The 18,576-nt window shown below is 38.7% G+C and overlaps 1 protein-coding gene across 1 annotated transcript in view; it reads right to left on the bottom strand.

Annotated features, from left to right (window-relative positions):
* EYS (EGF-like photoreceptor maintenance factor) overlaps window positions 1-18,576 on the bottom strand; it is a 670,725-nt gene that overhangs the window by 281,444 nt on the left and 370,705 nt on the right. The window contains exon 16 of the mRNA XM_089530993.1: window positions 4,520-4,670. Coding sequence (XP_089387119.1) covers window positions 4,520-4,670 — 151 coding nt within the window. The remainder of the gene's footprint in view (window positions 1-4,519; window positions 4,671-18,576) is intronic.

Genomic DNA, 18,576 nt, shown 5'->3' with positions numbered 1-18,576 from the left:
TCTCAGAAAACGTGGGTACTTTGGCTGTCGTCAACTCCACCCTCACCACCACAGGCTATGATCCCTCCATATCCATTGCTTTTACTGTCATTGTCCTTGCCATTGTGTCCTCCTTTCTCCTCCTCCTTTCTGCATGAGAGATTGGGCAGCTGGCTTATGGGGATATTAGTGGGGATGGAAAACACTGGATATTGGGGTGGATGGGGTTGTATGGGGTGAGGCAGTGGTGCCATTGTTGAGGGAAAGTAATTTTGGGTCATGGAAAGCTGCACAGCTTAGCAGTAGATCTCTGGAGTGACAAAGGTCCTGCCAGTTTAGGGTGAGGAGTAGCAAATTTGCTGTCCTACGGCCCCATCTGGGATGTGACTGCCCCAGTAAGGTTAATGGCAGGCTGGACCCAGACATGAAGAATTTTTAACAGTAAATTAATAACATGTTTCATAAGGCATATTCAGGTAATGTCTTGATAGAAATGAGGAAATCATGAAGCAGATGGCTGCTAGGAAATCAACCAAGCATTTTTGAAATTTCTGCCAGGGTTTGAAAAGTTACATTTTATAAGAATAGATCTAATGATGAGGTGAAGCCAGCCATAACTGAGTGGTGTTAGGATGATGCTGTAAAATTCAGAGCATTATTGTATAATAGTTCAGTTATGGATGGCTTCCGCTTGTCATTATATTCATGCTAAAAACTAATCTACCAACCTCTGCTTTCTATTCAGACCTTATATATTATCTCTAATAGTAGACCAGTAGTTTTCAGTTTTTGCCTCATCAATTACTTCTTGTCTTCTCTGGTCTTTTCATTATAATTATTTTATTTTAAAGTCAGCTTCAGGAATCCCTGATCAGTGGCTATGATGGGTGAAGCTTCTGGAAGCTGAAGTCAAAATTGCTTGAAGGTCAAAGGTTGGAGAATATCTATTCTGGACTAAAAAGAACAGGGAGAAGATGTTATGAGCCAAATGTTACTGAATGGGTATGATCAGCTGAACACTATTGAATCACTTTTTGTATAATTAATAAAATGTATGTGGTCCAATTTCTCTCTTGGAAGAAATAACCGAGGAAGGGAGAAAACAAAGTGCTATAAGAGGCTAGAATGAGGGAATCAAATAGTGCTGAGAAAGAACAGAAAGGACATAGTCAATGGCTTTGCATGCACACATATAAACATGTTTAAAGACTTGTTTGTTTGGTTTTTTTTTGGTTGGGGTATCAAAATAATCCATACCTCTGCTTTGAATTTTCATATTTTTTAATCCACTGTAAGAGCAAACTATTCACAATGTATGACAGCAAGCTTTTAGAGGAGTACTTTATGTGTGTGTGTGTATTACATTCATTTCACAAGTCTTAAAAGCAGCTAAAATAGAGTAAGGTCTCAAGGAGAAGAAATGGCCCCAGTTTCCTTCTTATTGCACAAGACAGGCAGATCAGCAGGCAAACATTGTGTGTTTAACTTAATGTGATTAAGCAAGCTCTGAATATGTTGCCCATCTGTACTACAATGATTCTTTAAATTTGGTTTAAATTGTTGTGACTTTGACAGCTCACTTATTTTGGGTTCCAATAAACAAAGCATTTGCTTTGGCTACCTCTCATAAACTCCAATGGAAAAAGGGGCACTCACTTTGGTTTTGTTTGGTTTTCCAGCAGGACATCACTCATCAGTGTACGACAAGACTTGGATGCATACAATAAATTTGGAGTGTTCTGTGGTGTGGATTAAGTTCAGATTTTCAGTTCAGTACACAGAGGAAGGAACTGGCAAACCTCCTCTGACAACTCTTTGCCCAAGAAAACCCTATGAAATTCATGGAGTTACTATAATAATGAAATTCACGGAGTTGCAGCTTTCCACATTGCAACAAGGGCCAATGTACATACAGAACGCTGCCAACGTTGTTCCCTCATGCAAACCTCAAGGGTAGGAGCTGACAGAGACCTAAGATACTGCAGTACACAATGTCAATCCCCCATGCCCAGATTAATGCTTTGAATCCAGTCTTTTCTGAAACTCTTATTTAATGTTTTCATTGCTTTTATTCAGAACATTACACTCAGTGTTTGGATACATGTTACACAATCCCTAAAGCAGGAACATATTGAGAAAGTGGATCCCTGGAGCATCAACATAATGAGAAAGTGGATCCCTGGAGCATCAACATATTCAGCAAGTGGCATCTACAAATATGTCTGACAGGGTGGACTGTGGGCTGGTTCTGGCATGCCATGGCCATTGTGCTACATCCACATCCACACTAGGATTTGACCATGCCACTATTTCTCATGCGGAAACATGATGGCACCAATGATAAGACCAAATATATGTGATATAAAAAAATGACTCCAGACATATACATTACTGAGCAAGGCTTGGGCTAAAAGTCTGGAACAAAGGATGTGTTGCATGCAGCATCACTTTTCACCACTTCCAGAACTCTTTGTTGTTACCAGTTTTGCAAGCACTTCAGCTGTACCATATTCTTATTCTATGACATTTTCACCTCAAAATATGGAATATTTACTCATCATTCTTCCCTAGTAGCCATATTTATTTGTGTAAAATGCAGCTTACTGTTTGTTTCAACCTAAATTCACAAAAAACTATAAAAATTAATGTTTCATCTTTTTAGGGAAAATGGGGATTTTAGGAGGCCCTTAACTGAGAGATTATCTTTACATATACATATTGCAGATGTTTGTCCATTTCTTGTTTAGCATGTTGAAAAATCCTGGGATCACAACCAATCTGATTTGCATGGACAGCAAAATGACAAACAAATGGGTCCTTGAACAGATCAAGCCTGAAGTCTCCTTTGGAGGCCAAAATGATCAAATTGATGCTCTCATACTTTGGGCACACCATGAGAAGGCATGACTCATTAGAAAAGACAATAATGATGGGAAAGATAAAGGTAGTAGAAAGAGAGGAAGACTGCATGCCAAATGAATGGACTCAATCAGGAAGGCCATGAATCTATAGGACCTAAGTAGAGCAGTGTGGGATAGGGATGCTTGGAGATGGCTCATCGACAGGGCTGCCATGAGTCAGGATTGATAGCTGTTAAGAACAACAATAACAACAAATATTTTAAAATTTATTTTGGATGATTTTAATGTATCCTATGTTTATGCATTTTAACTTAATGTTTTCAAATGTTTTTATGTGTTTTCATCTATGCTCTACTCCTCAAGCCTTGGGGAGAGGCAGGTAAGAACTGTTATAGTTGTTGTATTATAAAGTGTAGGCTCTCATGAGGACATTCTCTAAAGCAACACCCCTACAGAAAGTTCAAAAATGTAGGCACCTGCAATGATCTAAAACAATTTCTAGCAGCTTTCATTTCTACAAGGGGCAGAACTTCTCTAATGTTAAAGGGTCTTGTGAATTCAAATGCAAGCAATTGCAAAACACTATGGATTGCAGTGGTGATAGCCTATAATAATACACATTGACTCACAAAATGCATTTCCCCTCCAGCATCTATGGGGATTACAGTTAAACTCAGTTGGGATTTGGGAGTGGCAGAGGACATCACAGTCCTAGCTTATCAAAAAGTCTTGGGACTTTGATCCTGTGAGCCCAGGCTCCATTACAGCACTAGGCATATTCCCAGGGAGTCATTTGAGCTCTAATCATCATCTCTAATTCTACATAAATAATGACAAACATTCATAATCTGGTGAGTGGCCAAAGCCATAAAATAATGTTGTTACCTATGCAGCCTCTTATAAAAACATATGATCATGATGCTGCATGAAAAGTTGAATGGATGAACACTGACAACAACTGTGTTATTTTCTAGATTTACTAGTTCAGGCTAGCATGCTCAGCAATTTATCCACTCTATCCATAGGTCACCCATGAATTTTTATCTGTTAATTTTATTATTCTTTACATCCACATTTCTCCCAAAATGGATCCAAAGCAATTTACAGTGCAGATTAAAACAAAATACAGGTAAAATAATGTAAAGTATAAAATAAAATAAAATAAAATAAACAAATGTATTAACATTTTATTTTTATAACAAAATTAAAACACATTTAAAACATAATAAAGATAAAAGGTAGCCCATCAAAGAAATCCCTCTGCCACAACCAATTAAAAGCTGTTGGTATTTTTTAAACAAAATATATTTTATCACTGAAAAGAGTGCAGAGAGGAGGCCAAGCGAACTTAGCTAAAAGGGACGTTTCAAAGTCTGGAAGAGGCCACCAAGAAAGCCCAGTCCATTGTTCCTACTAAACATCCCTGGAAAGGTGCATTGGAGAGGATTAGAGATGGGTTTCCTCAGATATCTTAGAACTCAGATGGGCTCATATGGAATATATGGTCCTTCAGATAGTCTGAATGAACCCCCCTTCCAGTTTCAACCATAATAAGAAACAAGCATGGATAAGATCAACCATGATGAAATTCTGAAAGCAAACCATCTGTAGGTGATTTCAGGCAGGAAACCCAGGAAATGGGGTGAGCATAAAATGGAATACGGAATAAAATACAGTACCTGCTTTGTTGCATAGCGATGTGGCAGGCCACCTATAAATATTGGCCCTGTTTTTCGCCAAAGCAGAGAAGAACAGAGGTTGTTGGGCATGCTTCTTTTTGTAGTTACTCCCAGTACAGTCACTTCAGCTGCACATATTACCAGGTCTTGCCTGCATAAATTTAGAAAGAGGACAAGGTTTATAACCATATCATGCATTTTGTAAATGCTTCTCTGATAAACTAATTAGAGTGTTGCCAAATCAAGGAGGGATGAAAATGAATCAAACACCTCATCTTATCTCAGAGCCCATTAGCATAATTGAAGGAATTTGATGATAAGGCTGTAAATTGGCATTTCTTTGGAGTGTTGCTTTTTGTGAAACAAAAATCAAAAAAGAATAATAGGAACTGAAACATAAGATGTGGTATGTGTGACTGAAAACTAGTAAAGGATCTGTCTGTCTTTCTGTCTTTAAACATAATGTTCATATTTTATACATGTTTCCAAATGAATTGTTGAGTTACCTTTACTTAATACATTTTCCTATTATACAAAAGGTTACAATACATAATTTCAAAATTCTTTCAATTATTATTATTAATGCTAAGCATTAATGCTAATTACTAATGCTAATAATATATATACCATACTACTGTTCAAAGTTTTCTTTCAAGATAGATTTATTCATTAATGCTTACAACAGCCCTGTAAGTCTGGATAGCATTATGGCACATAGAGGAGGTAAAGAAGAAAGATGATGTCTGTCTAATATATGCACACACACACACACACACACATTCATTCACAAGGAATAAGCAAAATACATTTAAATGACATACCCTATGCTACCAAGTAAGCTAATAATGGAGAGGATTTGAACAGAAGAACTCTTTGTTTACCACTTTTAAGATGCATTTTGTTGGTGTTGTTTCTGATTTATGGCAATCCTAAATTGAACCAATCATGGATTGCTGAGTATCTTTTTACTAGAGATTAAGATCTGCTAAGCTAGATGGGTATGAGTAAATAAACTTTGTGTTAGACTGTCAGCATGCAAAGGGGTTTTATAGCACCTTTGAGTGGATGAAGTTGTAGCATAAGCTTTTATAGACTTCGTCTACTTCCTCAGATGCATGAAGATAGCAGTAAGCAAGATCCCTTTGTACACTGATATTCCAGAGTAACACAGCTATGTCGCTGATTTGTATTGGATTGTTTGTCACTGTGCTACACTAGTGATGCAGGGCTACACTCAATGGGAAGTTCAGTGGTTCCCATGTACATGTATACAGCACTGCAGTGTAACACACACACACACACACACACACACACACACACACACACACACTCAGAGGCTTGGAGAGATACTGCAGTCCATTCTGGGATCAAAATTATCACCTCTCCTAATGGGTGTGTGTGTGATGCCTTCTGGAGACCCTTGGTGGGCACAATAATGACTTGAGGGACCATATGCAGCCTAAAGGCTGCACTTTCTTCTTCTTGTCCTATAACAACAGCAGCAGCAACAGCAAAAAGTTGGATTTTGTTAATAAATTCTGTACATCATTTTGCATAACATAAAAGTTAATATTTGTTGCAAAGCACGCCTCTGAAGAAAGCAGCATTTGATGCTTCAGCTACTGCTAAGAGGCAAACATACAAACATTGTTCACAGGAAACATTTGGCATCAGACAAATGATGTTATTTTCTTCTTTCCCTTAATAATGCCACTCTAATTCATGTTCCTTGAGCCAGCTCACAGGAAATGTTCTCCCTTAATCAAAGGAAGCACAGTGAGGACCTATGAAAATCAGGCAACAGCCTCTCTGTTTGGTGTTTCATCAGATTCATCCTTTTCTCTCTGCACAGCAAGAAAGCAGAAGGCTGCTTAAGAGCAAGGTCAAACCACTAAAACTTGATCAGTTAAATGATTAAAAAAGATTCAAAACCCTTTATGCTCTGCTAACATCAGGATACCTAACTAAAAGTAGTAAGCAACATTACAATGAAATAAATTCTTTAGTGGAACCAAGGTCCTGTCATATTGTAACTGAAGGTGTTGCAAACAAATAATGGGTGAATTCAGTCAACTTTAGATAACATAATACCAATTCAAGTAGGATTTTTTTTCTAAAATTCTACAAAGTTTTAAACCTCCCAATTATTTCAAGGGGGGAAATGTATATTAGCTAATTTACTTTCCAAACGCCTTCTGAATACAAAAAAAATTAAAGATACTGAAACAATATTCATCAGATTCCACCACCTTCCTTCATCTGAAGGTCTTCTCCCTCTGTCCTTTTTCCCGGGCTGTCCCTTATACAACTAAACATTGTGGAATAATATGGGTGAAAAAATAGCAGACTTTGTAATCTTTTGGGGCATTATGTGAACCTTTCTATCACTATTGGTTATATTTGAATCAAGATCCTGGGCCTAAAAGTCACAGGATGTGACATCAAGGTTGGGACCAGGCCTATATTAGGTTTCCCCCCACACTGGCCATTGTCAGCTGTTGCCATGCAAAGAGAGACGTCATCCACCACTGGAAATTGGTTGTGATGGGGCAGTATTAGGACAGCAAGAAAGATGATCACATTCATTTACCAACAGCAAGTTACACATTTAAAAATGTAACTGTGGGCCCCAAGGCTGATATAAAGGTCTTACTGAGGAAGGAAAGATAATCATGCATGGTTGGCCCCTTCCTATGGTAGACCAAGGAGGGGTAGAAATTGGTGGGGTAGATCATGACAAGGAGAATAGTCAATGTTGCCTCTGATGAGGCAGCATATCCAGACAACCTCTGCGTTGATGGCATTAATCATCAGGATCGCAGGTACAATATCTACATGGGATAGACTGACTGGACAGGTGAGCACCAAACTGTCTCCTTCATTGGCTGTCCATCAACTGGGCAAGAACATTCAGGTTCTTTTCCTCCTTCCTAAAAGTAGACACTAGATTAAACAGAGTTGTTCAATCCATGTAAAAATATCTGTTTCCTCTTTTCTGGTGCAATTTTTTTAAAAAAGAAATCTTCCCTATTTTATGGATTAGAAGCTAGGTGGTGTTGAGTGGATTGTACACATTGGGATTTACATCCAAACGTTGTCTGCAGGCTGATCTTTTATCTAGCTGATAAAAGATGTAGTCATCAGTATGAGTTTTCATCCTAACACTTGTGATATATGTATTTGCCTATAAGCTAGTAATATTCTGGAATTGCTTCCTGGAAGTTTATGTTGATGGGATAAATTGTTAACAAATTCAGCATGCTGGTGGTCAGCTTTCACCTTGTGCTTGTAAGAAGTGTAGCCGGCCACTTTTTGATTATGTTTGATTGAATCTTCCAGGGACTGGCTAAATTAAAATAATCACCTTAAGATATTATTGTTTAATATTTGCTGCTGAAACAATTGCCTGATCACATACACATTTTATAAATATTCCATTACGGTTTCAAAATGTGTTTTCTACCACACAGGGTTTTTAAAAGGTCAGTTGACAGCAAAAATACTTTCCCCTTGTTTTTCCTGCTTTTCTTCTTTGCACAGTTGTAAATGTTCAAATGTATGCACAATCATCAAGTGTTCTGGTAGCAAGCTGCTAATAATTGTGTTCCAGCTCAATCCAAAAGTAATTGTGTTGTTTTATCTTTTATACTTCCATAAATACAACGATTAAATACTGACTTACTAGCTGCAACCTAGATGATGATCTTTGTCTATGTAGAACTGAAAGCAGTACCCAAAGCCATTAAGAGTTGGATGGATGGAAAGGTCAGACAAACAATTGACATATTATAGGGATATAAGATAACTTAACAATAATAATTTTGTAAGAGACTTCCATGGAATGTCCTTCTATTGAATGACATAAATGTGATCGTCTTTCTTGCTGTCCTAATGCTGCACCAACACAACCGATTTCAAGTGTTGGATAACGTCTGTCTTTGTGTTACGTCATTTATGACGAAAACAAACTCTGGACTAGATGGCAAAATACAATGTAATGAAATTTTGTTTACTACTAGGAATGCCAAATGTTACTCACTCTCAGAATAGAGTTACTTATCCATTTGAAATTCAGTTTTTAAAATCCACTTGTACCCCATTAAAAAGAAATCAGTGCTTTAGAAACCAGTTCAACTATTTCTTTCTTGTCTTGTTCATTCAATAAGTGAATCTGATTGAACATAACTTAGAACAAATTTGAATCTACCTACCACATGTTGATGACTATGGTAAATAAATTGTTCTTCACAACCATTATATATGTATAGCATCATTCATTACAGATCTTTTTGTTATCCAGAGGTTTACTACATTCTAGACCATAAGAAAATGAAATGAGGACAACTTGATAGCTTATTGTGATTGATTTGACCAACATTTGAGAATATTTTTTTTACATTTTTGCCACCCAAATATGTCACAGTTGATACATATGTGGAAGATGCAACTTTGACCACTGCTTGTTCAGCTATAATACATGCTTTTCAATTTGTACAGCCTAATGATATGGAAAGAATCCTTGAGGAATTGAAACCTCCTACATACCTTCCAACACTTCACAGAGGAAAACCAGGACATATGGCCAAGCAACGTTGGAGTGCAGTCAAGAGGGTAAAACCTATTAATGAGGAAGGGCACACAAGCTAGGAGAAGTTGCAGCAGTTTGCTTTTGTCTGAGTCAACTGGAATGGCAAGATTCCGAGGCCTTCTATCCTTTACTCTGCAGACTTAAGCCCAGCTATCAATTGTTGACTGGTGAGTCAACAAAGAGGTAAATTCAGTTGATTGAATGACTCTGCTCTAGTCAGGACAAGTAGATTTAGACCATTTATCAATCATAGCATGTGATTGTCCTCAAATGCATATCTTTCATTTAGCATGCTTTATTTTCTCATTGATTATTGACAGTTATACACAGTCTTAATCTGCAAATCTGATTGCTGAGGCATCTACATCTGAGGAACTGTGAGGGGGTTTATTGCAGGGAAATCACCCTCCATTTGATTTCGAGTTTGACTTTATGAATGGCTCTCCAGGATCCAAAATGGAGATCATTTTTCAGTGTTAGTTCTAAGATCTTTTGTAGGTGAACATTGTTTTGGATTTGACCTGGGTTCTTGCATATAAAATTCAGGCATTCCGCTGCTTAACAATATGCCTCCTATTTTTCAAATATATAATCAAACCTTACAAAAAAGATTTAATATTACCACAGAAACATGTGCTGACAATGCAAAGTTAAATTTGAATCTGTGATAGAAATGGTTCAGAAGTGAATTATTCTAAGTAATAAATCTTGAACCTAGAAAAGACTAAGATGTACTGAAGACTTGTTATGAAAAAGTTGAATTTTCATTGCTAAACTCCTCTTTTGATGCCACTGATTTGCAAAGATCTTTTACGTGATTTGTGTCAAAATATGGCATAATAGCCTCATTAAGCTGTTATCTCTGAATGGCTGTAAAACAATGGTTAGTATCAACTAATTGGTATTATTAGGTTGTTATTAACTTCATTATGATCAATTAAATATAATTACATCCATCTTGTTAAATTAACTTTATAGAAATACCAATTGCTTGTTCAAATGAACTTTCCCAATAATTACTTGTGGGAAATAAAACATACAGACATACCCCACACAGTTGGCTTTCTTTTAATGAATGCTTATAACAATTTATGGGAACCATTTTGAAACAATACAGTACAAAAAAAGCAAAGGAGGGACTGATGGAAGCTGGAAGCCCCGTTACACTGAGATGCATTGCATTTAAAGTTTATTAGTCTTAATTTGGGTTTCAGCATAGTAACAATATGAAGTTAATCTATACTGCAGGTGCATAAAACTAAAAGAATAAGGTAATAGGGCAAAATCTAGAGAGGACATGAATGTTTTGAATCTCGTCCAAACAACTACAGTAGCCCCGCCCCCGCCCCCATCCCTGCCCCCGTCCCCGTATCAACAGATTCTGCATTCATGGACTCAACCATCCATAGTTTGAGAATACAGTGGCCCCTCCTTTCTCGCAGATTTGGGATTTGCATTCTTGATTACTCAACTTCCATTATTGTCAATGGGCCTCGCCTCTGTGGTGCACACCCCACATGCTTGAGGGAGGTGCACCTCATTCAAGCCTATGGGGCTTGAATATGTGCAAGTCTCCATTTTTGTAGTGGGGGAGAGTCTGGAACAGATCCCCCGTGAAAACAGAGGGTCGACTATATTTTTTAAAATCCCAAACTAATCCTTGATTTTGACATTTTATATAAGGGACATCATTTTATTTACACTACTCTATATAATAGGATATGTGCACCCATGGATTTTGGAATTCATGGGGTGAAGAGGCTGAGACCAAAGCCCAGTGAATAGCCTACTGTAGATCTTATTGGGCTTACTATCATGTCAGCTAGAGTCTACAATCCCAATCACCAAAGGGTCTGGGTTGTGTTCTTTTTCTATATTCAAAAGGACAGCAAATATTGAGAATTGGCATTTCTAGAACTTTATTGAAATATAGGGCCCATATAGATAGGCCAAAATAAAGCTGCTTTGCGTCACTTTGGAGATATGCTGTTTAAATGATGCATGTGTCCTAAGAATCCAGAAGCTGCGCCAAAGCCACGCTGCAGTCCTCAGGACTGGAGCATGGCTTTGGTGTGGCTTCCAGGCTCTTAGAATGCATGCATCATTTAAACAGCATACCTCCAAAGTGACCTGAAGCAGATTTATTTTGATTTGTCTGTATGAGGCCATAGTTAATGAGGAACCAGTGCTTGTGGATTACACTCCCTCCTCACTGTCTCAACAGTGGAGAGAATGACCCCAACACACCCACATACATGTCATGGACTGCCCTGGGCCTGACTTACTGCTTTATCACACTAGGGGGCAAATGGGATTTAAACAAGAGTTAAACTAGAGAAAACCAGGAAATGTTGTGTGATAAACATCAGGCATTTCCTGGTTTTTCTCATTTAACTCTCGTTTAAATCCTGTTTGCCCCCTAATGTGATAAAGCAGTTAGGGGCACAGTCAGAGGACTCAGACTCTGAAGACATGGAAGAGACTGATCTGGGTCTGCCTGTATCAGCAGTCCTAGAGCAGACTCAGAAAGCTGCAGAGGGAGAAACAGACTTTATGGACTCTAGGTTGCAGATGTGGACAGAAGACAGGTCAAGGAGTCCTTGAGGAGGTCTTCCAGATTGGAAGCCAAAAGGAGAGCTAATATGTTTCAGCTGAGAGAAGCAGAGCCTTTTAAAAGAGCTGCAGCTGCAGAAGTTCTTTTCAGCCAACAACTAGTTTCCTTGTTCCTGTATTCCTTGCTCTTGGATTCAAGCTATCTGACCCCTGGACTTGCCTTATGACTACGCTCCTGCCTCTGCCCTTTGCTGTGACTGACTGACTGGTATTGTATGACCCTTGGACTGGACTCTGGACTACTCCTTGGCATATTCCCTTGCTGTAGAGGTAAGCAGGACAATACACATGCACAGAGAGAGACTGCAGGGATGCTTTAATGTTGAACAGGGTTATAAATAACAGTGTGATCTTTAGTGCAAGACTAGATTGCCACCTTTCATGGAGGAAAGGTCAGAGAACACTAAAAGAAATAAAACTGAATTTGGAAGTGACCAGGACTGCCAACTTTAGCCCATATACATTGTGATTGATTTGTCTGGCATGTTAAAGTGTAGCTTACAGCTTCTATGTAACATCTTACACTCTTGCTCTCCCCCATTTCCCTGTCATGTATGTTCATCCCATGTAAATTATTAGAGCTGATATGTCTAATCAACTTGTTAGTGGGGTTGGCCCCAAATAGTAAACACCCTAGGCTAGTTAAAAGGCAGGAAATCTCACAAATACCTCACATCATCATAGAGTTGGAAGAGATCACAAGGCATCCCATTCTAGCCCCCTTCTGCCATGCAGGAAGACACAATCAAAGCACTCCAGGCTGATGGCCATCCAGCCTCTGTTTAAAAACCTCCAAAGGAGGAGACTCCACCACACTCCAAGGGAGTGCGTTCCACTGCCAAAAAGACATTATTTAGGTGGAATCTCTTTTTCTGTTGCTTGAATCCATTGCTCCATTTCCTAGTCTCTACAGCAGCAGAAAACAAGCTTGTTCCGTCCTCAATATAATGTCCCTTCAAACATTTAAACAAGGCTATCACACCACCCTTTAACTGTCTCTTCTGCAGGCTAAACACATTCAGCTCCCTAAGCTGCTCTGCATATGGCATAGTTTCGAGGCCTCTCTCTGCCCCAGCAGTAAAAGTACAATAGTTACTGTACAAATAACTAACACTTTGCTGTTCTTTTCCTTACAAATCTAATTTGCTTCTTGAGGTGTTTAGTGCCAAAGCCAGCCCTCAGTTGGTCAGTTGAGAAGATCCTCAGAAACAGCTGTGGGTTGTAATTTGCTCCTGTGGTTAAAGATCTCTGGACTGAAGCCAAAATCATATCTTATTCTGTATTACCTAAAACTCTCTTTGGAAAAAAAAAAAAGACTTGTCATAGGGTAGATTTAAATACCAGAAGTCTGTCACTCCATCTGTCTGTCTTCTGACTTCACAAATAACCTCAGAAAGGTATGTCCAAAGGAAAAGCTTCAGGCAAATACATATATTGTAAACATTATAATTAGAAGATCTGGAATGTACTGATATTCAGTGGTCAGCGGGACTCCCTATCCATCTCTTTTTCCTTTACCATGCTGTAACTCAAGAAAGCAAGAAAACAAAGGAACAAAAACCATATATCTTGGGAATTGAAAATATTTCAGCTACTTTGCCCTTTATTCCTTACTAAAGATGATGAAAAGATTTGTGTGTCTGTGTGTCTGTCTGTTTGAAATGTAGATCTCACTCCTGGCCAGGCAGCTCTATGAAACATGATAAAAGTATCTTCTGTCAAACAATCTTTCCTGCTGAAAGCAGTTTGAACTTGCATTAATTTCTGATAACTCTTCACTTATTTTGCTGGAAGCTTGAACACTATAGAGCTAGCCATAACAGAACAATTGTATAAAAAGAAGTTAAGAGTCCAGTGTGGGCTAAATGAACAATTAGAGAAAATGCTTACATCTTCTCTTGTTGAATAAGCTGGTAGTAGTAATCTCATCTCCAACTCTTCGCTTTTCCTTCAAGGACTTGCACTTTGGTGTCAGCTAACCAGAATTGTTTATCTGTTTTTATGCTGCAATGGTTTTGCCTGCACTACTGGCCGAGCAGTCACTCAGCCAATATCACCTTTGAACTTGGGACAGACTGAGGATGAAACTATATTGTTCCAGAGTTGTTCCAAGCAACTCCTTTCAATAGTAAAGTGATGCCTCTGTGCTTCTGCTCTGTGTTTTTCCCCTCTGTGTATCTATCTATCCATATGAATCTGATGTACTTCAACCCAGAGCAGGTTATCATTTTGATTTTCAAAACAAGGAATAGAAATATCTAAGGTCAGCAATTGCTATAATTATCAGTAGTGGAAAGAGTCTTGAAAAATTGATAACATGAATTGGGTCCAGTAGAAAGCCAGTATGGGGTAGCAATTTGAGCACTGGACTACTCAGCAGACCAGGGTTCAAATCTCCACTTGAGCATGAAAGCCCTCTGGATGACCCTGAGCAAGTCACATTCTCTCAGCCTCAAGAGAATGGCAAGGGCAAGTCTTAAAATGAAATAGTGGGACAGCAAATAAGTCTACTGGATCTGAGCCACTGGTGACACTTCCAAATTTTATTCAAGGGATGCTTAATTTTAACCAAGTGATAATGTTTAAAAAATGTTGAAAGTACAAGCTACAATGGGCTGGATCCAAGCTTTTACGTAGGGCCCAAATAATGACTGGCTTTTCATATGGATTTCAATGGGTCATAAGAGTAACTCACTTAATTTTGATCCAGGTCAGTGAGTTTCCATTGGTATTTCATTAAATGTCACTACACCACTATTTAATGCAAGTTTGCATCTGCCTCAAGGAAACTTTCTGGAAGAACATTTGCTTTTTATAGTTGCTTCACGATTCAGTTGGTGAGTTCATATGACCACACTATACTCCACACAGGAAAAACTACATTGTTATAGGATACCAAATGTAATTATTTTTAAAATAATAATTATCATTATTCTGATAAGTTCCAGTGGGTTGGAAGGGGCCAACTTTCTGCTTGGTATTTCTGAACAATATGCAAGTTAGTATAATATCACTTCACTTTCACATGTCAGAAAAAAATGTGTTCTCTCTAGACATTTTTTCCTGTTTGATTCTATAGTATGCTTTGGACAGAAGTCAACCATACTGTCATACTGGAGGACCTACAGAATCAGAATCTAGGCATTGTAGGTCCTTCAGCACAACTCTGTGGTCATCTTCTGGTGGAAGAATGTGAGAGAATCATACTAGAGGACCTAGAAAAGGCCTAGAGAGAACACTCCATCATTCATTTCAAATAAGAGAAACAGAGTTTTGGGTTTTATGTGAAAATTGTATTATGTAAAGGGTGCTGGAATGGATCCCTTGCATAATATGTGGACTGCCTGTATGGGACTGATTCATGTTAATCCCAACTAGAACAGAATGACTGAATCAATGAGATTTATCTATGTACTGTATTGACTCACCATTCATTAATGAGTCTACTATACTTGGTACTAACCAACAAGAATCAAGCCTCAGTGTTCCACAGGAGGGGCATTCTTGTTTAATATCCACAGCAAATATGTGAAAAGAAGACAACCTACAGTGTTTTATGGGCCCTGTCACCTCATACCAGATAGTAGATAGTTCTCCTACACTGGTCTTGTTCATGAAATGGGGGCAAACAGGGAAAACAATTGTCTAAATTCTATTGATAGCAGTAACTGGGGTAGATTCAACAATTCAATGGGATTTACTTAAGTTTTAACATGCTATTGAAAAATCAATTCAATGTGTACTCTAGTTGGGGACTGCCAATAGGATTCAGGTAATGTAACCTTGGTTGAGATCCTACATCAAGAAGATGGAGCATGACTTTACACTTATTTAGAGTCATGTGATGATTATGCAATACCACCTCATGAGTGAATTGTGAGACTGTGCAACCAAGTGTGAAATGCATGACGCAGTGCATATGTGAATGAGCAATGTGAAATTCATAAAGCATGTGCAACTGGATGCCAGCTCTGGCACAAACAATGTGAACAGATTGTTCCATGATAGCTTAGACTTTTATTGTTGCTTTGGGTGTTTAAAATATATGTTATGTTGTCCAGCAGTGTGTTTGTACAAGTTAAAACTAGTGAGCCAGCAGTGTTCATTCCCCAAGATATTTGATTTGTCCATGGTGATACATGCCTTAGGCGTGTTACAGACCGCCCAAAAGTGGGTGGTCTGGCACCGGCTCCATTAGCTGCGCCGAGAAGCCCCAGTGGCCAGACCATGAGGCTTCCCGGCGCAGCTAAAAAGGAGCACCGAAATGGCGCTCCTTTTTGGCTGCCGGAAGTGGTGCCGCGAGGCATGAGGTGCGCACTCGCAGTGTCACTTCCACCGCGCCATGTCTGGACGTTGTGTGTCCAAGACGTAAATATGGCAGCACCCATGTGGACGGGCGCTGCCATTTAGTATGCGCTCCGCGCGTCCTAGGGAGAGGGGCGGTTAGGAAGGTGAGAACCTTCCTAACCCTAGGACGCACGGAGCGCGTATTAAATGGCGGTGTGTAACCCACCTTAGTTACATCCCATTTGGTTTACTCTAACACATTCCTTTGAAAAGTGGTTGGAAACTTCAGCTGGTCCCAAATGGTCAGACTTTTCAGCAGAGCCAGTTAAAGGTAGCAAGAAATTCCCATCACTGCAGAATTGCTGGTCATCAGTCTGAATGCGGATCATGATCTATAAAGTGATACATGACTTGCGACCAGTCTATCTGAAGGTGTGTGTTCACCCTACAAGCCTGTGAAGAAATCCTTGGGGCAGACCCTGCTCTTGGTCCCACCACTATCAAGGGCACAGTTGGTGGGGACATGAGGGAGAACTTCCTTGGAGGCTCCTCTTAAGCTATGGAACCCACTGGGCAAGCCCTCCCCCAGCTGACCTCCCACAGTCAGGCCAAGTTCACATTTTATTTTTTATTCTTTTGTAAGAGGATGATTGTCACTGAAGAGCAGGTCATAAGTAAGTAAATCCTCTACTTATACTACTTAAACTACTTATAAGTATTCACAAAAAATCTAAAGAAAGAGAGGCAATGAGTGACGCAATCTTTAATAATAAGGTCTTCCCTAGTTGCTGTGGTTCTTTCCTACTGCCATATTTTGATAGTTGTCAGCTGCTTCTAGCTTTTCAACAATCATCTAGAAAGGAATCACATAACAGCCCTTCTGAGTGCTAATGATTGGCATGGGAAGATATGACAGGAAAACAGCTCTCATGGGGCCGAAAGCAAGTTTGAAGAGGGCATATGTCAACCTGAGGATCTGGGTCACTTTTCTTGCCTAGTTATCCTAGTGTGGTTTGGGAAGCTACAGCTGCCAAAATTCCATCCTCATTGCTATACAAGGTTCAAGATTTTTTCTTCTTGTTGTTGTTGCAACATGATGTATGTATCATTTTAGTAGCTGTGGCTAATATGCCCAGGAGCATCAAGTTTTGTGAGTCATCATCATGCCTCAGAAAGCATTCATTTGATAATCCCCATGACATGACAAGGGGATTTAAATTGAATCCCAAATTGATTTGTATACTTATTTGTCTTGAGTATCCCTGAATTCATTATTACCATTGTGTTGTCAACCTTGTAAAAAGCTATTTCCTGATCGTTTCAGGAAATTAGTATAATCAAAAAAGTTTGCTTTGCTCGAGGGGTTGAAGCCGTAAAAACCTATTCCTTTATTATGTACACATACTCTCCCCTCTCAAAATAAAAACTATATTCGGAGGATCAAGTATTTATGACACTTCCTAATATGTGATATTACCCCCAGGAAGTGAGGTTATTAGTCCATCTGCCACTACATGCATCTGTGAAAAAACTTGAGATAAAAATAATACTTGCTAAATATACTCATCAGGTTAATGAAGCCAATTGAAAATATAGAAATAGATATATAGGGAATAAAGTGACTTAGTTAATCACGGTTCTTGAAGGTCTTTTCATAGCAATTTCTTCTTGGAAGTGCCATATATAATGCCCAGATATTACTGCATCTTAATTCTTGCATGTGATAATGCCACATCAAATTGACTAATGTGCCATAATTTTTCTGTGGGCTGTAAAAGCAATACCTTATAGCAGAAGTTTTCATAGTGTGCTATAATCTGAAAGAACAAGCTGCTCTGAGCAGTATTTTTAAAGACGAGTTAACCACCATCCCTGATTACTTCCATTTGATCTTGATGCACACTTAGAATATATTGACTTTCATTCTTTCATCTACCATACCAACACATTTAAACCATTGCTTAATTGCAGAAGTCTCCAAATTAATTACATTTACCTGTCTAATTATGTATCAATTTATTGCATTACATGGATAGCATAAGAGCAGATACAGTGCAGTGGTCAAAACACTCATCTACCAGTTCAGATCTCACTAATGTCACAAACTCATTATCTGGCCTTAGGCAAACGGACTTTCTCACCATCAGTCTTCAAACTACAATGTAGAGATAACACCACTGACTTACCTTCCATTAAATAATTACTTAAATAATTTAAAGGGGAGGGGAGGAAACAAGGTGGGGAGGAAAGAATCTAGTAGCACTTCTTAGACTTATTTATTTTAGTATGGCTCTCATGGATTTCAATCTAGATCTTCAATGGATTCCAGTATTAAACCATAGGTATAATACTTCATGGTTGACAACATTTGAGTGTTGGACCAGGCCATGGAAACCCACTGAGTGGCCTTGGGCAAACCACACTGGAGTTTATCACACAGGAGGAATTTCTGTTAATTTCAAATGAAATGAAAGTGGGGCAAATTTACGTGAATTTGAATTGCGTTTGAACTGACTTCCTATTTCCTGAAAATAGCTTGTCATTGCCTGAAATTGCATGTGGTAGTCTA

This window comes from Sceloporus occidentalis, unplaced genomic scaffold (assembly GCF_023333645.1).
Source record: "Sceloporus occidentalis isolate IW3139 unplaced genomic scaffold, rSceOcc1.0.p SCAF_6, whole genome shotgun sequence".
Lineage (NCBI taxonomy): Eukaryota > Metazoa > Chordata > Lepidosauria > Squamata > Phrynosomatidae > Sceloporus > Sceloporus occidentalis.
The sequence above is the reverse complement of the archived record's forward strand: the minus strand, read 5'-3'. Positions and strand labels throughout refer to the sequence as shown.